This window comes from Silurus meridionalis, chromosome 3 (genome assembly GCF_014805685.1).
Source record: "Silurus meridionalis isolate SWU-2019-XX chromosome 3, ASM1480568v1, whole genome shotgun sequence".
Lineage (NCBI taxonomy): Eukaryota > Metazoa > Chordata > Actinopteri > Siluriformes > Siluridae > Silurus > Silurus meridionalis.
The window spans coordinates 1,340,668-1,362,560 of record NC_060886.1 but is presented as its reverse complement, the minus strand read 5'-3'; the positions used below and the strand labels follow the sequence as shown (position 1 = coordinate 1,362,560).

General features: G+C 44.3%; 1 protein-coding gene across 1 annotated transcript; it reads right to left on the bottom strand.

Annotated features, from left to right (window-relative positions):
- Positions 1-384: 384 nt before the first annotated feature.
- LOC124383298 (histamine N-methyltransferase-like) lies at positions 385-17,004 on the bottom strand. Its single transcript, XM_046845828.1, has 7 exons — positions 16,746-17,004; positions 13,112-13,254; positions 4,570-4,622; positions 4,376-4,483; positions 1,936-2,069; positions 1,717-1,810; positions 385-1,004 (listed from the first exon to the last, which is right to left on the bottom strand). The coding sequence occupies exons 2-7, from the start codon at positions 13,246-13,248 to the stop codon at positions 592-594; spliced, it is 939 nt and encodes a 312-aa protein (XP_046701784.1). The 5' UTR covers positions 13,249-13,254; positions 16,746-17,004; the 3' UTR covers positions 385-591.
- Between the last annotated feature and the right edge of the window lie 4,889 nt (positions 17,005-21,893).

Below are 21,893 nucleotides of genomic sequence, written 5' to 3'. Positions count from 1 at the left end.
ATTTTGATGATAGCATAAAAACTGGTATTTTCTAAATATTATAATAAATGTGAATCCACTGTGTTGTTTTTTGTTCATTCTGCTCGCTTGGGGGTTTGAATTTAGCGGTAATGTATTATGTGTTAGCGGCCGGAGCCCCTTTAAGAAGGTAGCGGATGGAGGTAAGACATGTGACCGAGGCATCATGACCTGCATCAAGAGTGAGTCATAGACAGATGTGGTGGAGAGAATCTGGTCAAAATAAAACATTGTTTAGAATCAGATCATAAATAAAACAGAAATAATGTAAGTTATGTGTCCTTTCTGTGCGGCCTGGTACCAACTGACCCACGGACGGGTGCTGGTCCGCGGCCCAGGGGTTGGGGATCACAGTTCTACACAATATACAATAATATTTTTATTTGACTAAACAAAGCAAATGATATGAAGCATCCACTGTTCAATTTTAGTTTGGGTTTCTGTTGCTTAGCATCTTGTCTTAAGGTTCGAACATTCCACATTGTACACGTTTGCTTGAGCAATGTGAAGTGCACATTAAAAAAAATGATGCTAACCTGCTTTAACTTTTCTAAAGGGGTAAAAGTTTGGGGTTTAAAACAGTGATAACTCAGAGTTAAGTACCCCTTTGCTGTATATTGTTGTTTCAGCTCTATGGGTGATTACTAAGGCCTCAAGGTTGTTGTTGAATATGATTCTACCGTCCACCTCATGGCTGCATTCGGGGTGTTTGAGAAGCTCCAGAACTCCGGCCTTTAGCTCTGGAGAAGCATTCTTTCTGAACTCCAGTACCTCAGTCAGAAAGTCCAGCAGCAGCTCCCCTTTCTCATCTCCAGCTGTGAAACAGTCTGTGATGTCCATCTGAGATGAAAGGGTGTAGCTCTGATAGGGGATTCCTTTAGTATCCAGCATGTCCTTGACATCCCAGACTGTAAGAGACTGAGTGATGTCGGGCTTGCACAGCTGAGTTCGGAAGGTTTTCCATAACTTGCTGAACCCACTTTGTCCTGCAGGGGGCGCAGTGCATTAGTAAGGGTTTCAGAAGGATGGCGCTACAAGAACCGCTCTGTATTCCATTATTCTATGTATAAAGCCTTGTTATATGACTTCAGTCCCTATTTCATCTTGTTTGAATAACATTAATAATTTCTCTTGCTACCAAATTTGTGTTTTTCTCCTACACACTGACACCAACATTTTCACAAATTCTAGACATCACTAATAATAGTATAGTGAGGACATTTCTCAGTGCCACATTCACTAAACTTGTCCAGTGTAATCAAAGAGATATTCTACACAATGGGACACTTTTGGGGGTGTATTTAAGATGAGGTTGACTGTCCGCAATGTCAAAGGTGATGAAGTGTCGATTAATAATGGAGCTTTCACTAATAAGCTAATTAGATTTAATTTAATTATTAATTTAGGTACAGCAAGTGTGGTTATATCTCCAAAATTGCAGGTCTGAACCAATACTATAGAGTTTATGTTGCCAGATTGGACATTTTCCAACCATCACATTCACAGTGTACTGAAATAAGATCTAGATTCAGGTCAGGTTGTTGACTATTGATATTGTGATGGGGTCAGAATGTGCATTGCTTGCAAATTAGTTTTGTAAGCTAGAGCTTCTCAATAACAAGCTTCACCTGTTAAATAAATGAATGCAATTAATTAAATAATCAATCAAGACATCCTTGTGTATGGGTAAATGTTCACCTGACGCCAGGATGATGAGGAGTCTGCCATCTTTGTGCAGTAAACTTCGAAAGAAGGAAATTGTCGCCTCCAGATCTTTCACATAGTACAGCATCTGTGAGGTTAAAAAATGTTGAACAATTATGTGAATGACATGTGACTACAGTAACAATAAAATATTAAAATAACACTCAGTAATAAAATCTCTTGCACACCTGGTGGGTGTGTTTACGTACAAACCTGAATCATGTGGATGAAGTCGAACTTCAGCTTGTCGGTGTTTCTTTGCTTCCAGTCGCTCTCAAACTCAGACGCTGTCATTTTATTCCACCTGAAGGTGATGAGATCGAGGCCCGGAGTCTTGGATACTAAATCTGGGCAGTTAGTAGAGAGGAAAACATGCTGAAATGGCCATGCAGATAACACACCTAGTAAATTCCTTATAAAACAATGTTTTACAGTTCTTCTTCTTCTTCTTCTTTCGGCTGCTCCCATTAGGGGGCACCACAGTGGATCATCTGTCTCCATACCCCCCTGTCCTCTACATCTGCCTCTTTCACACCAACTACCTGCATGTCTTCCCTCACCACATCCATCAACCTCCTCCTTGGTCTTCCTCTTTTTCTCCTACCTGGTGGATCCATACTCAGCATTCTCCTACTGATATACCCCATGTCCAAACCATCTCAATCTCACCTCCTCACCTTGTCTCCAAAACGTCCTACATGCGCTGTCCCTCTAATAAACTCATTTCTTTTCCTGTCCATCTTTGTCACTCCCAATGAACATCTCAACATCTTCAGCTCTGCTACCTCCAGCTCCACCTCCTGTCTTTTACTCATTGCCACTGTCTCTAATCCATGCAACATCTCAGGTCTCACCACAGTCCTATAAACTTTCCCTTTCATTCTTGCAGATACCCTACTATCACAAATCACTCTTGTCACTCTTCTCCACCCACTCCACCCTGCCTGCACTCTTTTCTTCACTTCTCTAACACACTCTCCATTACTTTGCACTGTTGCACCCCAGGTACCTGAACATCTCCACCTTCTCCACCTCTTCTCCATGTAGCCGCACCACTCCACCACCCTCGTTTTTATATGTACTCTGTCTTACTCATATTGACTTTCATTCCTCTTCTCTCCAGCACATATCTCCACCTCTCCAGGCTCTTCTCAACCTGCTCACTACTCTCACCACAAATCACAATATCATCTGCAAACATCATAGTCCAGGGAGACTCCTGTCTGACCTCGTCTGTCAACCTGTCCATCACCACTGCAAACAGGAAAGGGTTGAGGGCCGATCCTTGATGCAGTCCAACTTTCACCCTGAACCAGTCTATCTTTCCTACTGCACACTTCACTGCTGTCACACTGTCCTCATACATGTCCTGCACCACCCTCACATACTTCTCTGACACATCAGACTTCCTCATACAATACCACAACTCCTCTCTTGGCACTCTGTCGTACGCTTTCTCTAAATCCACAAATACACAATGCAACTCCTTTTGACCTTCTCTATACTCCTCTATCAACATTCTCAAAGCAACTAATGCGTCTGTGGTGCTCTTCCTCGGCATGAAACCATACTGCTGCTCACAGATGGTCACCTCTTCTCTCAGCCTGGCTTCCACTACTCTTTCCCATAACTTCATGGTCTGACTGATCAACTTTATTCCACTGTAGTTACTGCAGTTCTGCACATCTCCCTTATTCTTAATGATCAGTACCAGCACACTCCTTCTCCATTCCTCAGGCATCTTCTCACCTTCCAGAATGTTGTTAGACAACTTTTTGCCAGTGCATCAAAAAAACACAGCATAAAAACTCAAGTTCAGTTTCAGTAGGAACAGTGTTGTTGAACTTCTTATTTTGCCAGTTTATCAAAGTCTGGAATAAGTTTTGTTGTGGCAATTCTCATGATAGATCCGAGGTATTGGTCAGTTAAACTGGATCTGTGAAAGGCTTTGATCGGACCTCTGTGAAAAAATATTTTGTTGTCCACTCCGTATTAACTTGGCGCTCACTATCCACTTGTCTTTTCTTTGATAAGCTCATTTTTGCAGAAGGGTTTATAAGAGAAGAAGAGAGTAATACACAAGAACAAGGTCAATGTAGCTGAAGTGCACATCTTTTGGGGAAACGTGGGCAGTACAGGGGAAAGGTAAATTGAACAAGGTTTTTCCGTACCTATTTTAATAGTATTTGGTCACGTTCGGTGGGCCGGATTAATAAACCCAACCCAGTGTGTGGCCCGCAGGCTGTAGTTTGCCCATATCCGTTCTATATCATATTATACACTCTATACCATATGTTATACACCCTATAACCTATGTTATACATGCTCTATCCAGTAGCATACACCAAAACTTTATAGCAGACACAATATCATATCATACACCTTATCGTTAACACTATAAACTATGGATCATACACTGTATACCCTACAAATCCATCCTCAATCCCAAACCCAAATCCTGGCAATATTTACCCTGATCACATACACACACTCTACATTTAGTGTGTACATATTTAAAATGTCATATTAAATCCCAGTTGAGCTGAAACACCGCTTTTTTATGTTAAACACATAATGATACAGATAAAAACAATAAAGACCAGTGTGTGTGTGTGTGTGTATGTGTGTGTGTGTGTGTGTGTGTGTGTAAAACCTTTATATTTATACAGCATGTGCTCGCTGGGTTCCACCACCTCGTTCTCCACTCTGGCCTCAGGATGTTTAGCGAGCAACTGTGTGAGGATTTCCAGATCGATGTCTCCTGCAGGTGGTGTGTCACATCACACACTTATACACGTCATTATACACGTCATATATAAACATGAATATATATGAAACTATTTCTACCTGTTCCACTTCCCAATCCCAACACCTTCAGGGTGGATTTTCCTGCTCCAACACTGAGAGAGAACATCATTTTATTTATATGATTAATACTGCTACATGGATAGATATTAATATTAACATGCTGTTTAGTGTGAATTTTATACTTTAGATCAAATTAATTACGAATGATACAATTTAAGTAGAGATGGCAGGACGTTATTTTCCCCAATGCTGCTCATTTATTTTTAACTGCCAAGAGTCATTTTTTACTTGACGAACTTAACAGGAGATAATTGTTACAAGACATTGTTTGGTCTTGTGCACCCCCTCTCCTGGTCAAAGTCTTGCTCTCGATTGGTCTCTTTCCCAGCTACTGTTTACTAATGATTGACAGGGCACATACTCCTCTCATAAAGAGAAGGGGTTAGTTCAGTGAATAAGATGATGGAAAAAATGGTTAAGATTTTGGACTTATGTTCGATGTTGGACTTCTGTTCAGAGGGTCATAAGTTCAAATCCCACCACTAAACTGCCACTGCTGGGCCCTTGAGCAAGGCCCTTAACTGCTCATTTGTAGAACTGAGATAACTGTAAGTAGCTCTGCATGAGGGTGAAGGCCAAATGCCTTAAGCAAACATAAAGGTCTACTGTAAAAAAGGTTCTTCTTCTTTTTCTTTCAGCTGCTCCCAATAGGGGTCGCCACAGCAGATCATCCATCTCCATACCACCCTGTCCTCTACATCTGCCTATTTTACACCAACTACCTGCATGTCTTCCCTAACCACATCCATAAACCTCCTCCTTGATCTTCCTCTTTTCCTCCTTCCTGGTGGCTCCATCCTCAGCATTCTCCTATTAATATAACTCATGTCCCTCCTCTGCACTTGTCCAAACCATCTCAATCTCGCCTCCCTCACCTTGTCACCAAAATGTCCAACATGCGCTGTCCCTCTAATAAACTCATTTCTAATCTTGTCCATCCTTGTCACTCCCAACAAAAACCGTAACATCTTCAGCTCTGCTACCTCCAGCTCCGCCTCCTGTTTTTTTACTCAATGCCACTGTCTCTAATCCATACAACATCGCAGGTCTCACCACAGACCTATAAACTTTCACTTTTATTCTTGCAGATACCCTACTATCACAAATCACTCCTGCCACTCTTCTCCACCCACTCCACCCTGCCTGCACTCTTTTCTTTACTTCCCTAACACAATCCCCATTACTTTGCACTATTGAACCCTAGGTACCTGAACTCACTAGTCAACACATTTCCATCTCATAAAGAGACCGGGAACGGAGCCACATCCTCCATGAAGACCCGGAATGGCGTGACGTCCCTGGCGACGACCAGAGGCTGAGCGAAGTCTTCGGCGGAAACTGGAGGCAGGGAGACACTTCCGGTAAAGGACAGAGACCCAGCAGCGCCCGCAGCGGAGTCCAGAGGCCGAGTGGCGTCCATGGCGGAGAGCAGAGGCCGGGCAATGCCCTCGGTGGTGCCCACCATGGAGGGCTGGAGCGGAGTGACGCCCACCAGGGAGGGCTGGAGCAGAGTGAAGTCACCCAGGAGATCTGGAGCAGAGGATGATGACCTGGGTGTTAATCGGAGGCCGGGTGGAGCACTCAATGGGGCTTACAGGCTGGAAGACCCCCTGGACGGAGACCGGTGGCAGGAAGACGTCCTTGGGGGAGACCAGACACTGAGCGATGCCTTTTGCGGGGACCACGCGCGAGGTCGCCTTCCAGGGAGCCCGGGGGCGTGACGTCCCCATCCGGGAAACTCACAGCCCTAATGCTTCTCCCCAGATTCTCCCTGCACGGGAGCTGAGGTCTGTGGGGCGGCCCGTAGCGGGGCCGCGACATCATGTTTGGGTGGCTCTGGTAAGGACCTGAGGTTGTCAGAGGGGCCTTGGACCGTGATGGAGCTCTACACAAAGCCCTCACCTACTGCTTCACCCTCAGGGAGGTCCAGCCAAACGATGGTGCCTCCACCACGACCTGGGCTGGTGTCTTCGCTCCCTGAGGGCCTTGGGACTACCAGGCCTTCCCTACAGGCACCTGGGGGCCTGTTGTCACTTCCTGCATGACTCGTGGTCAGGACATCACCTTTAGAGGGGCTCGGCGGCGATACGTCCGCGTCGGAGGCGAGACTTCGCCAACAAAGGAGCACAGGGCTGTCACGCCATCCTCGAGGGCACTTGGTGGCATTCCGTTGTCCTCAGGTGAGCACCTGATGTCGCCGTCGGAAGAGCTCAGGGGCAAGACGTCACCTGGCAGGGATCTCTGAGGCGTGAATTTCGCCTTCAGGGAGACCTTGAGGTGAGCTGTCGCCTTCAGGGAGACCTTGTGGCGATCCGTCACTTTCTGAGTGTGGAAAAGTATTTTTGACCTCGCATATTCTGACTTAGATGTTTATGTCTTTGCTGTCCTGTACATTTTGTGATATCGCGTGAACAGGATGATAGAAGACCAAGGGTGTTCAGCTAGCCGATAGCTGTAAGCACATCCTGTTCCTTTGCTTACGCACATATTTTCTTACGCACATATGTTTCTGACTATCTCTGTCAACACACGATAACTCTGTCTGTGTCCCCGCCTTTCCTACGCACTATGGCTTGGACTGATGTGTATATCTACCCGGCCGTGCGGCCCAGTCCTTTGAGCAGTGGGATTGAATAAACCAGACTTGATTTTAATCGTGTGGGTTGTTCTGTCATTGCTCCAGAGCTCCTAAGGCCTTGCCGAGAAGAGACACAGACGAGAGGGCAGGGCATCTTTCTTACAATTTGGTGACCCCGACGTGATACTCTCGACCAGGTAAGACATGTTTGATTGACTACCTGGTTGGCAGTATTTGGACTAGGATATCTCCTTCAGGGGAAGGTAGACCTCAGTGTTGGTATTACTGAGCAGGTATAGGATTAGGGTATTCCTGTATAGCCCCTGAAAGGAAGGAGGACCTCAGTATTATAGTTACTGGGCAGAGCGCGCTGTAAAACAAAAGGAAAATATTCTCTCTGTGTCTCTTGCCTGTATTGCCATTAAGTATTGGTGTTGGTATTTTAAAATGGGAAACTCATACCCTAAGCCTGAGCCTGGAGAGATGCCTTCTGTTTGGATGCAACGTTGTGGTCTAACATACTACGTTACTCCTTATCTTGACAATTTGGCTGGTTGGACTGAGGCAACCCCTCAGATTCCACCTTACCCCAGAGAGGGTACATTTGATCCAGGGTATTTAGCCTCCGCGTATCGCATGATTTATGAAGGCCTCGGAGATCCACAATGGAATCTCGGTTATATGCGGGAATGTTATGGGCGATGGTATGAGATGAAGAAAATCTGGGATGAACGCAAAAACATTTACACTCCAAAAAGAGTATTGAAGGGTATTCCAAAACCCAGGACCCCAAAGGATTCTGGTCTTTTAACTCCCATACCACTCTCCATTTCTCTCGCTAAACCGCCGCCTTATTCGGGGAAGGGAAAAAAGGTATTGCCCAATGCGCCTGACCGTAACCCCAAACCACCTCCAGTGGCTAATATGTATCCATTGCTAGTCATGATGAAGGTCTCCGACGCAGGAGAAACATCAGCCAAGAAAAACCCAAAGAAGGGGCTAAAAAAGAAACCCAAGGACGAGGAATCTAGTGATTCCAGTTCCGACTCTAGCTCTGACAGCTCAGACGATGACAGTGACCCTGATGATGTTGGTCCCGATGCTGGGACGCTTCCCGATCCTCCCCCGTGGAATGCAGCATGTGTATGGGTAGCTAAACCCTCAGGAGTACAGGTTACTCCGCCTTCACCATCTGCTCTGAAAGATATCATTAGTCTCTTGCCCTCCCCCGATAAACCTCTGCCTTTTGTCGATATGTTAATCAAAAGTTCGCGTAACTGTCAGCTGACTGGCGCAGATTATAGATTCATCTTGCAAAGTAAACTAGGCGATAGTTATGACGAGGATAGTTTGCTTGGACACGTCCCGGTGTTAAAATATCCGAATGACGAAGTAGTTAATGAGGAGATAAAGGAGGAGGAGGAGGGGGGAGAGGCGGCAGGAGGAGCAGAAGAAGGAGTAAGGCCGCGTAGAAAGAAGAAAACAACACGGGTAAGATCCACCTTGTTCTGGAAAGATGATCCAGATGCCCTGACAATGTTAAAGGATCAATTAACAAAATATTTGTTATCAATCAAACAGGCTAATCGTGATCTATCTCAGGTTACTAATAGTAAACAAGAAAAGGGTGAATTGACCTCTGCTTTTTGGTCACGATTCAGTCAGGTGTGGCAACACCTTGGAGGGCTGGAACTAAAACCACAGCAACCTAACCCACTTTTCCTGTCTACCTTTTTGTCTAACTGTCGTCCTGAAATCCAAGACGCATTAAAGCATCATTGGAGTGATAGAAACAATCTGACCGTGCGGGCAGCAGGGGAAAAGGTTAGAACGCTGGAAGGGGACGGTTTACTAGAGGTTAAAAAGAATCAGGGCTGTTTGTCGGTGGCCTCAGCCTATCCCCCGCCCAATAGAAATGGGAGGGGTAGGACTGTAGGAAGGAACCAGGGTGGGCGTAAGCCAGGGAGGTGCCACTATTGCGGGAAGGAGGGGCATTGGAGGCGAGAGTGCAGGAAGAAACAGTGGGATGAACAAGGGAGTTCTGGACCACAGAGTCAGGGTAACCAACAGGTCCCAACTCAAGGTTGCCAGCGCTCCTCTTATCCTCCACCTCCCTCACAATAGGGCTGCCTACAGAGTCATGAGACCCCGGCCGTTTCTATGTTGCATCTTTCCTTCACTTACCTTCTGTGCAAAGAGCTGAAAATCAATTGGCATTTCCATATTCCGTACCACCCACAATCATCAGGCATTGTGGAACGCGCTAATCGTACGATAAAGGACAAGATTCGTAAAGCCATGCACGCATCTGGCTCCAAAATTGGCTGCATGCTCTCCCACTGCTCGCCGATATGCGAATGACCGCACAAGTGGCCCTTGATCATCTCTCACCGTATGAACTTGTAATGGGGCGACCCTTTCCCCTCCCATGGCGACGAGGCAAACAGGCTGTGGGTACGGGGGACCTAGATGTGCATCTCAGCGAGTACGCTGCAGGGTTGCTACAAACATTAGATGATTATTGGACACGGGTAAATGCAAGGAAACCCCCAATTCCGACCAAAAACACTCACCCCTTTAAGGTAGGGGATCGAGTCTTGGTGAAAAGATTGGACAAAATGGGAACACCCCTGGGTGACACCCCATACAGTGAACCTGCAGACGTGATCGCTGTGACTGACGGCTGTATTAACTGATCTCTTTCCACAGTGGATCCATGCCGGACGACTGAAACATGCCCCAAAGTGATAATTGTTATAAAGATATATAATTAACTGTGGTGTTCTTATATGTCCTAGTGATCAGAAGTAAGAACTGACGGCCATCGGTAGAACTTATTCTTCCACAGAGTTGAAGAGGGGGAATGGTCTAAGTAAGCCCGTGGATGACCTCAGTCGCACCTCAGACCTTCCTGTGCCGCCTCTTCGGACATTCTCCACATTGCAGGAAGTGTCGGGAGAAGCAGCGAGGGACTGGACAGCAACCTCTTCTTGAGAAAAGCGCAGCCAGTGACCGGTATGGCTGCCATCGTTCTACTACTCCTCACCCTGCTTGGGACAGGGTTACCCGTCCAAGCCCATCCACATGTGCATACACCCGATTCTCCGCCCACCTATCTATAATACTGCAGAATCGCCTGGCCCTAGACATGCTCCTTGCTGCTCGCGGGGGGGTTTGCGCGGTTGTAGGCGATAGCTGTTGTACGTTCATACCCGCCCACGATGATGCTCATGGAGAAATAAGCCAAGCCGTCGAAAAAATGCGAAACACCATACATGCGATTAAGGAAGACGAACAGGGTGATAAGAGCGGGTGGGGAATCTGGTATGTCCTATTTGGGCAATGGACCCCCTATCTGTCTATGGTTGTTCCTGTGTTGGTAATTGTACTTTTATTATGTGTTTTTGGACCATGTATTTTCCGCTGCCTAATGAAACGTGTTTGGGCCTTAGCAGCCGCTCTCCGAGAACCGCAGTACATGCGTTTGCGTAATTCATCTGATGATCAATACACTGATACATTCATGTAATTATACTTATTAGTTATTAAGTATAAAAGAGGGGATTGTGGAAAAGTATTTTGTAATAGCCTCTGTAGACTGTCTTATTTTGACCTCGCATATTCTGACTTAGATGTTTATGTCTTTGCTGTCCTGTACATTTTGTGATATCGCGTGAACAGGATGATAGAAGACCAAGGGCGTTCAGCTAGCCGATAGCTGTAAGCACATCCTGTTCCTTTGCTTACGCACATATTTTCTTACGCACATATGTTTCTGACTATCTCTGTCAACACACGATAACTCTGTCTGTGTCCCCGCCTTTCCTACGCACTATGGCTTGGACTGATGTGTATATCTACCCGGCCGTGCGGCCCAGTCCTTTGAGCAGTGGGATTGAATAAACCAGACTTGATTTTAATCGTGTGGGTTGTTCTGTCATTGCTCCGGAGCTCCTAAGGCCTTGCCGAGAAGAGACACAGACGAGAGGGCAGGGCATCTTTCTTACACTGAGGAACTGTGAGGCGAGCCGTCCCCTTCATGAAGACCAATCCAAACCGCTCCACAGACGATGCCATCTCCACAACCCTTCATCTGGCCCTCAACCACCTAGACAACAAGGACTCGTATGTAAGGATGCTGTTCATAGACTTCAGCTCAGCATTTAACACGATTGTCCCTCAGTACCTGATTGAGAAGTTGAACCTGCTGGGCCTGAACACCTCCCTCTGTAACTGGATCCTGGACTTCCTGACTGGGAGACCTCAGTCAGTCCGGATCGAAAACAGCATCTTCAGCACCACCACACTGAGCACTGGAGCCCCTCGGGGCTGTGTGCTTAGTCCACGGCTGTTTACTCTGCTGACTCATGACTGTGTAGCAACGCACAGCTTGAATCATATCATCAAGTTTGCTGATGACACAACCGTGGTGGGTCTAATCAGCAAGAACGACGAGTCAACATACAGAGAGGAGGTGCAACGGTTAACAGCCTGGTGTGGAGCCAATAACCTGTCTCTGAACGTCGACAAAACTAAAGAGATTGTTGTTGACTTCAGGAGAACACAGAGTGACCATTCTTCACTGATCATCAATGGATCCTCAGTGGAGATCGTCAAGAGCACCAAATTCCTTGGTGTTCATTTGGCGGATAACCTTTCCTGGTCACTCAACGCTGCATCCGCAAAAGCAAACAACATTGTGGATGACCTCACACACCCGTCACACACACTTTTTACCCTCCTACCATCAGGGAAGCGGTTCCGAAGCATTCGGGCCGTCACATCCAGACTGTGCAACAGTTTCTTCCCTTAAGCCATCAGGCTCCTCAACAAAGAACTGAGCTGAACTCACACACACAGACACACACATACACACACAACTGTGTGACTCATCTGTACAAACCGGACTCAACACACACTCATACTCACTTCGTGTGAATGATCTGTACAAACCGGACTCAAACACACATCATACACTTCGCACACCCATGATTAAATACCACTCACACTAATCATTACCACAAAAATGTTTACATGCCGTTTTTTGCACATCTTCCCGGATTGCTGCTATTGTTCTTCTGTACAATATTCTGTCCACATATTTTTGCCACTGTTCACTTTATCTTAGTTGCTGCTATTTGTTAAATTGCACAATATTGTTTACAGTTTTCTGCTACTGTGCACCTTATTTTGTAAAGACAGGTTTACTGGCGGAGCTATTTTGTGTATTGTCCTGCACTGTCCTGTGTTGTCTTTATGTGGCAAGGATCTCCTACTAAGTTCTTGGACCTGTGTTTTTCTGTTCTGTGACTGTGGTTTTATGTTGTTTTATGTTGTTGTATGTAGCACCTGAGTTCTGAAGGAATGTTGTTTCATTTCACTGTGTACTGCATCAGCTATATATAGTTTAAATGACAGTAAAAGCTTCTTGACTTGACTTGACTTGACACGCACACACACCCACACCCACACCATAAAAAGAAACTCTATACTCATTCACAACACGAATTATTGTTTAGAGTTTGTTGAAAGCCTGATGTATCAAACCTCGCTTGGTTCATTTTGTTTGTCTTTTTGGATATTGGACTCCTGATTTCATCGTTTCTGATCTTTGTCTTGTCCTGTTAATGCGTTTGCACCCAGTCACGCTTCAGTGTGACACATTTTTACACATATCCCTCCTACATTCTAGATAAGATCACTGTATTAATTAGGATTATGAGGAGTTATCTCATTACAAACATCAGTTGCAAACCTAGTTACTAATTGAACAGTAGGAGCGGACATCATACAATCTGGCAACCCTGAATGTGTCTATGAGCAGAAAAGGGTTCAATCAGGAGTTATATTAGTGCTTGGAGATTAAAGGTCCAGCATATAATAGATTTCATGCCAGTGTGTGTGTGTGTGTATGTGTGTGTGTGTGTGTGTGCTCACACATACATATTAAGGATATCTGAAAGCGTTTCACAGACAAACTTGCTCATACACTGGTGTTGAGATGAGCGTTCCAGAAACACCTCGAAAGACTTCAGGTATCTGTAGTTATCATCTGCCAGGCTTTTGTTTTGAGCCGCCATCTTTTTCTGTGTTTCAGACAGACAGACACACAGACAGACAGACAGTTATTATATTCAGTATGGAATAGAATTATATGATGAATACAGGCAGTAAAATATCTGTGTCCTAATAGTGTGAAGTAACATATGCCCGGATTCTGTTTGTTGACTTTAGTTCGGCTTTCAACACAGTAATTCTGGGAATTCTCCACTCCAAACTCCTAAACCTCACTTGCCATCTGTCTATAGATCATCAGCTTCCTGACAGGCAGGAAACAACAGGTGAGACTGGGAGGTGTTGTCGAGAAAATAACTTTAATCAACCTTATTTAGTGTGTGTTATAATCAAACTAACATTAATCCAACAAAAAAAATTAACCTAACTATTAAATGTAGAACTTATTAGATACAATAGAAGTAGGTTGATAAAACCTATTTAACCTGTATGTTAATCAAGCCTTCATTTACACCAAGTATAAGTAAAATAGTAATAATAAGGTATTTACATGTGTGAGAGTAGGATAGAGTCTGACTGATGTTATAAGTGTGTGGAATAGACAAAAAAATAAATAAAAAAAAAGGACAGAAAATGACCTTGAGGGTGTTTAAGGATAACAAGGCGGGTGGGCTACTGCAGCTGCAGGAGACATGAAGAAGTAGCTTAACCCAAGGTTCGGGTGAAGGCACATGAGCACGGTGGCTTGACAGAGCAACGGGAGACGTAGGGGAATAATCAGTGGGAGACCAGTGTGAGGAATAGGGAGAAAATGGTGGGGGACAGGAGCCTTCACTGCAGTTGTCATCATAAGCTCGGGGCTGTCGAATTGCGAGTAGCAGAGAGATCAGGTGAGGTCTGTGTGCCCATGTCGCGCATAGAGGTGCTCTGCACTATGCGAGGAGGCAGATAGGGATTCGCTGGAACAGTTAGGCCAGAGAGTTGTTCAAGAAAATGAGCAAGCTCAGCAGCAAGTGAGGAGAGCTGGAACTGGCGGTATTGTCTGCGAAGAACACCCATCGGAGACATTCCAGAACGTTATGGTGGAGCTGAGCAAAAGAGACCAACAGAGATAAGATGTTAAACAGGGTAAAATTACGGTGACTGCTAGGCGAGGCAAAGGATAACACACATTCAAGAGAAGATTCTATACACTATGTAACAATCAGTTCAGAATGCACAATTAAAATATAACCTGGGCACTTGCAACTATCAAATTAAAGTAATATAATCAAGCACATGTATACAGGCAATCTAATACACTGATATAACTCAATTCAATAAAAGAATAGCAAACAGCATTATAAAAAGAATAAAGCATAACACTTACCCATTGCAGATGAAGGAAGACAAAATAGGCCGCAAAAATGGTTGTTCACACTTGAAAGACTGAAGCAACGTATGGTTGGATCCAGAGAAATAAGGGCTTTATACTCACTCATATTTTTTAATATAAAATTATAAGGCCAAAATAAGGGAATTGGAAAACAGGAACTCCAAATATGGTGTTGTTTGGAGGAATGAACACCAAGGCCAAAGATAAGGGGAATTGAAAAAAAGAGGGCAAGATTGGAAAATAAGGGGAATTACTCAAGGTGAAGAAATAAAAAAAAAAAATAGAAAGATACGGTGGCTACAGGGTATAAATACGAGCGTGAAACAGACAGTCGGTGTACTTCTTCACTTTGGCGTGCTCTATCATTTTTGATGTGCTGTTCATTTTGATGTGAAGTATCCACCTTCTATTGAGCTCATTGGAACGTGCATGGAATAAAGAAGTTTTGCTTTTACTCATCCGAGACTGAGGATCCTTCACTGGCGGTTTGTGTCTATTATATTTGTGTTTTTTCTAGAATTGGCTGAGCATTATTGGGAATCCTGTGAGCAAAGAATCCACCCTCGATGTGTCGCCTCAGAGACGGGCTCTGAGTTCCGACATATTTAATGGCGCCCAACGTGGGGCCCTAAAGGTCAGCGCAAAGGTCGAAAACCTGAACAGGGGACCGAGCATCCTGTGGGCTGCAGCCGCTGGAAACAAAATTCAGAGAAAAAAGGTAAGCAGACACCTGTTATACTCAAAGTCTGTGATTAGTAACTGTATGCCCATGAGGTTGTCGGCCCCGGGGAGGGTATAGACTGCTGGCCTAGGGTCAAAGAACTATCGGGTGGAAAATTAGTGTTGGATGAGTATAAGCAAAGGTGAAGACATAAGTTGTGTGGTGGAGAGTCACTGCGTATAGAGACGCAGGGTGGGACCCACGTGAATAAAGTTGTGAGGTGGAGAGTCACTGCGTATAGAGACGCAGGGTGGGACCCCCGTGAAACTACGGCTAATTATTTGTAGTTTAGTCTGTCGGACTTTCCATATGGTCTAATTAGGTTGCAGACTAGGCAGACCACAATAGTGTAACCCTAAAGGTGAAGCCTTGGTGATTCGGGTGCAAGTCCCGATGTGAGAAGATAACACTTCTCATATGGTCTAAAAACAGGAAAGATACCATAGGTCTTTACTAGGGGATCCAGATTCGTAACCTGGGGTGGAAAGGGTACATTTGAAAGGTCGTGAGTTGTCCGTATAAGAGTAAAAGGCTCGGAGAGTCACCGTTACGAGTACGGGGTGGGACCCGAGGATATTGAGATTATTGAGATGAAGTGATGGCCATGTGTACATGTACGGTAAAAAGAGAAACGTTGTAACTGCAGTTGTGTAAGTGTTGTTGTCATATTGTTTGTGAAAAGCGTGTTTGTGAAAGCTGAATTTATATGTGTTTCTATGTATGCTAATGTTTTGTCTGTGATATGTATGCTTGTGTATTTACTATTGCTTGCTGTTTGCTTACGCTGACTGGGATGATGCTGAGATTGTGATTATACTTATATTATTTGCATATCTATACTATTGATAAAATAGCATTATATACACGCGCATACATTAGAAGCACAGGAGAGCTGCGCATGGACGAGAGACGGAGCACAGAAGGAGGGGGCGCGGGCACGCGCGTATAGACACGGAGCGCACGAAGGGGGTGCGCATGCGCATAGCCGCACGGAGCATAGCACACACATAGTGACGCTGTTTGTAGTACCCTCACCGCCTGATGAGGGGAGATAAATGTGAAATTAAAACAAGTGACACGGAGCTGCTGCTGCTTCACCACTGTCAGTGTATTGTTTTTTTCTTTATAACAAATGAGAACAATATTATTTTTAATATTCAAATAAATTATATAACTTTAAGAAAGTACAATATATAAATATATAAACATGTCAGTACAAACACAACTGTTGCATTTTTATAAAAAGAAAAACAGATTACACTTAGCAATTAACTCATACCATGTTATTTGTGAGACCGCGTGGTCTCCATGACTTGCATGAGAACTGCAACAAACACATACAAAACAAACTTCCACGCTGATAACAACAAGAACCCAAACACTCTAAATAGTGTCATCTACAATCCTTAAAACAACCACAACATGCAAAAAAACACATTTTAAACTTTGAAATGTTTTTCCCATACCTGATGAGGGGAGATAAATGTGAAATAAAAAAACAAGTGACACGGAGCTGCTGCTGCTTCACCACTGTCAGTGTATTGTTTAAGCAGCACGCCTCCTCCCCACTCAGGTGAGCACTTCAGCTAAGACAGAAGCAATCGAATGATTGATTGTCAGACAACATTAATACAACGATATATTATTCAGTCACTACCAAACTATTTATTTATTACTATTTCCCCTAGCTACCACACTCTCCCCTTTCGAAAATAAATGTCGTCCCAACATTACCCTTTTTTTACGTTTTCTTTTTTTCTTCTCTTCTTAAGGTGGAGCTGTATTACATAGAAATTTAAGATCTATACTGGACATTATGGTCTGTTGTCTCCTTTAACTATGACCCCTTTTTTTTCACTCTATTTGAGGTCTTTTTAGTATGCATATAAATATACTGGCTGACACTGTGACACTGGGTATGTCCATGGTGTAAAGTTCTGCATTTCATATGGTGTAGGGTGAAATGATATTGTGTTTGGATGCTGTACACTATAGCATGCAGGGGTTCCCAGGTAATCATAGGTGAATGTTTTCGGGGGTCTGCTCTCTCTCCTAGGCCATCTGTACCCCTGTTCTCCTTCACTGTTACTTTCGTCTGAGGCTGCATCATTAGGTTGTCCTACAGGTTGTTCCTCATCCATCACATCACATTCCTGTTCAAGTGAGAATTCATTCATTGTTTGAGCTGTTTCATCAGCATTCGTTATCTCTGGGTTAACTTCTTTTCTTTCCTTTTCAGGTTCACTGGGCTGGACAACAGGTAAGTGTGTGTTATCTAATTCACTGTTTTCTTCCACAGGTTGCTGATGCTGCATGGCAGGTAAGTAATAGTAATAGTCTCCCTCCTCCTCTTCTTCTGGACTAGACTCATCTTCTTCGGCTGACCTTTGTTTGTTCACCATCTTCTTTGTCTTTGACTCCTTCCTGAGTTCAACCTCCAATGGTAGAAAATCGCAAGACAGTAAGAGGTTACGGTGAAGAACACGAGATCTTCCCTTTCCTTGTTCCGGTTTCACTTCATAAATCGGACTCCCTTCGCCTACTTGACGTACTACTGTGTGTACAACATCTTCCCAGTGGTTGCGGAGCTTCCCGGTCCCACCTCTTGGTGTCAGGTTTCGCACTAGGACACGATCTCCAGGGCACAAAATGGAACTTCTCACCTTCCCATTATAATTCTTCTTATTCCTCTCTGCCGACTTCTTTGCTGTCTGTCTGGTAATTTCAAAAGCTTCTTGCATTTCTTGCCTCCATTTCTTAACATACTCTTTATAGTCCATAGTTCCTGTTTCAGAGGTCAAGCCAAACAGCAGATCCACAGGCAACCTTGGGGATCTTCCGAACAGTAAGTAAAATGGTGAAAATCCTGTTACTTCGCATCGTGTGCTGTTGTATGCAAAGGTAAGTTTGTTTAGGGACTCTTTCCAGTTGGTTTTCTGATTCTCAGTCAACGTTTTCAACATCTGGAGTAACGTTCGGTTGAAACACTCAACCTGCCCATTTCCTTGGGGGTGATACGGTGTGGTCCTTGATCCTGCAACTCCACAACTCTTCTTTAACTGAGCAACCAGTTGGTTTTCAAACTCTGCTCCTTGGTGATGATGAATTCTTTGTGGGAACCCAAACTTCAGAGCGTAATCGTTAAACAACTTGTCAACAACAGTTTTAGCCAATTTTGAGGTAATAGCATAAGCTTGTGCAAATCGTGTGAAGTAGTCAACTACGATCAAGATGTACTCATACCCTCCTTTACATCGATCCAGATGTAAGAAATCAATAGAAACAAGCTCGAACGGATGAGTAGTGACAATATTTTGGAGAGGTGCTCTGGTCTCTTTGCATGGTTTCTTTTGTTTCAGGCAAGCACAACTTTTGGTCACATAATGATCAACATCATAGTTCATTCGTGGCCAATAGAACCTTTCTCTGATTAACGACATTGTCCGATCTAAGCCTTGATGACCCATGTGGTCATGTAATTCTTTTAGCACGTTTCTTATACTTTGCAGGTAAGATCAGCTGTGTTCGGGTGTTTGTCTTTTTACGGAAGATGCCATCATCTCCCAAGAAAAGTTTGTCCCAGCTGCGCAGTAAACATTTACTTTGTGAACTTAAGGTCTTCAATAGATGTCCTGTTGGCTTATTGTCAGACAACTTAAACTGTAAAACGGGTCCAATGTGGTCATCATTTTGTTGTGCTTGTCTGATCTCATCCACGGGCAATGGCTCACATATGTGCTCCGATGTCTGGGTGTCATCAAAAGAAATCATGGCGGTCCAGGAAAGGTTGGAATGCGATGCCTCTACTACTTGGATGGTCGCTTCGACACAGTCAGATGGTAATTCCTCTGTACACACTTTCATCATTGTTTCAATGTTCAGGGGCATTCTGGATAGGCTGTCTGCGTCCACGTTTTCTTTGCCTGGCCTATATTTGATGTTAAAATGAAAATCCACAAGTTCTGCCACCCATCTACATCCCGTTGCATTTAAATTTGCACTGGTCAAAACATAGGTGAGCGGATTATTATCACTAAACACAGTGAATGTGGGTGCATAGTACAAATAATCTTTAAATTTTTCTGTGACAGCCCACTTTAAGGCCAGAAACTCCAGTTTGCCTGAGTGGAGGTGGTACTTTTTTTTCCGCAGCTGTCAATGTTCGGGATCCATACGCAATGACTCTAAGCTTTCCGTCTTGTTTTTGATACAAAACTGCTCCAAGTCCCTGATTTGATGCGTCAGTATGAAGTACGAACGGCTGTGAGAAGTCGGGAAATGCAAGAACAGGAGGCTCAACCAGACAGTCCATCAGTCCCTCCAGTATCTCTTGGTGCCTGTCCGTCCACATGATTGGCATTTGAGAGGGCACTCCCCTTTTCTTTCCTTTCCACTGTCGATTCTTTGCCTCTTTGCACTCCTCTTTGTTTGTCTCAGTTTGTTTCAGCAGGTCATACAAGGGTCCTGCGATTCTGGAGAAATCTTTTATATACTGTCGATAGTAGCTCAAAAGGCCCATGACTGCTCGCAGTTGCCCGACTGTACTAGGTCTCTTCTCTTTTAGGTTTGTCACAGCAGCTGTATCGGCCGGATCCATCTTACTCCCTTCTGCAGACGCAATCCTCCCAAGGTACCATACTTCACGCTTAAATAGTTCACATTTACTAGGCTTTAACTTTATTCCATACTGTCTTAATCTTTGCAAAACTTCTCACATCCCCTACGTGATTTTCAAAGGTGTTGCTGAAAACTAACGTGTCATCCAGGTAGTGAACACAGATGTCATCTCTTAGCTCATCCAGGCACTCCTCCATACAGCACTGAAAAGCCGAAGGAGCATTCATCAGGCCAAAAGGTATCCGGATCCACTCATATAAGCCCCACGGTGTCACAAAGGCTGTTAATGGTCGACTCTCCTTGGCCATGAAGCCCTGATGATACGCTTTTCCTTGGTCAAGAAGTGAAAACCAGGAGTTCCCTCCCAAACTGTCCATTATGTCTTGTACACGGGGAATGGGTTGTCGATCAGGATGAGTTTTACGATTTAACTGCCTGTAATCAATACACAAACGTAAGCTGCCATCTTTTTTTCTAACGCATACAACAGGTGAGGCATATGGTGAGTTTGATTTCTGTACCCATCCTTGTGCAATGAGATCATGCAGGTAGTTTTTCATTTCTTGGTAGAGGGGTTTAGGCACTGACTGGTAAGTGTGTGCAACAGGGGTAGTGTCTTTCAGCGAAATGGCTAGTTGCAGCTTTTCTATGCAACCTATGTCGTTCTCAGATTTGGAGAATGAAGCCGCTTCCTCTTTTAACATTTGTTGAACAATTTGTTTTTCAGGCTCATCGAGATGGCTCAAGTCAACTGGCGGAACCCACGTGATGTCGGAGGTATGGCTGGTTTCATTATTTATTTGTTTGACACTCGCAGAAGTTAAGCAAGGTCCCTCAAAAGCAGCAGTTGGATAAACGGCCTGTACTGGTTGCACTGTGCCTATGACCATCTTGCCTGCTAACAGTAAGTCATGATCTGTGGGGTTCTGAACACTGAGAATTATGTATGGAGAAGTATGTTGCCGCAGGGTCACAATCGCCTCACAGAACTCCAACCCCTCTGCCCACTGTGGGTTAACATCAGGCTCAAACACAAGCAATGTCTCTTCTTTTGGTCGGTGCAACTGCACTCTGCATTCAATTTAAACAAATGTGTGTTTGGACACATGAACATTTCCTTTTGTTGTTTTGAGAAAAATATTCACATGGTGTCTCTGCATGAACTCGCTCAACAAAAGCTTGGACTTTTTCTCTTTCCACACTAGGAAGAACAGTTTTTAAAGATTCAGTGGTGATTGGCTGAGTTAATTCCTTGTTGTTTATCATTTGCTCAATCACGTTGTATCCGATAATAGGATGACCAAGCTGTCTGCCCCTCATTACCAACACAGGTATGACAAGTTCTTTTGTTTTCGATTAATTTAATGCCAAACCAAAAGTTACTTCTATCCATCCTGTAAAGGGAATGTCCTGTCCATATACTGCCACAAGGCGGAATCCTCCAGGTGCATCAACTACCTCTGCAACGTTTCTCAATCTGATATTTGGTAAGTGTTCATTTTTCCACAGCTCATCCACTATACACACTTGAGATCCTGTATCCCATAATGCATCAACAAGCTGGCCTTGGATGTAACACTGTACAAGACACTGCTTCCCAACAAAAGCAGTACAGGTGGGCTTGCATAATTTTAGTTTATTTTTGGCATTGCAGCATTTACATTTACATTAGAGTATTGACTGCATTGTTCTTTATGGTTTGTCCAGTGATTAGCTTGGCATGCTTTGGAGCAATACAATGTCTGCTTACAGGTGGCATATTTGTCGCAATATGAGGTCAGGATCCATGATGCCACAATGTGCACAGCTTTGTGGGGACTTTGTTATATGGCTGGTCACTCCCTGTCCCGCGGTGGTGACCCGGTCCCGCTTAACGACTGGTCTCTTTACATTATTGGCCCTCGCGCTCTGCAACCAGCCGAGAAATGGTCGCTGCTGCCACATCTATAGCAATGAGTGCAGTACACATCCAATCCACTTTGCTGACAGGCCAGACA

Bases quoted from the DNA above. Each gene is read 5' to 3' on its own strand.
- LOC124383298 (XM_046845828.1), bottom strand. From the start codon at position 13,248: ATGGCGGCTCAAAACAAAAGCCTGGCAGATGATAACTACAGATACCTG. The intron at 4,623-13,111 runs GTATGTGTGAGC...GTTCTCTCTCAG, and splicing joins CTTTCAGATATCCTTAATAT to TGTTGGAGCAGGAAAATCCA. The intron at 2,070-4,375 runs GTTTTACACACA...CTAACTGCCCAG, and splicing joins CATGCTGTATAAATATAAAG to ATTTAGTATCCAAGACTCCG.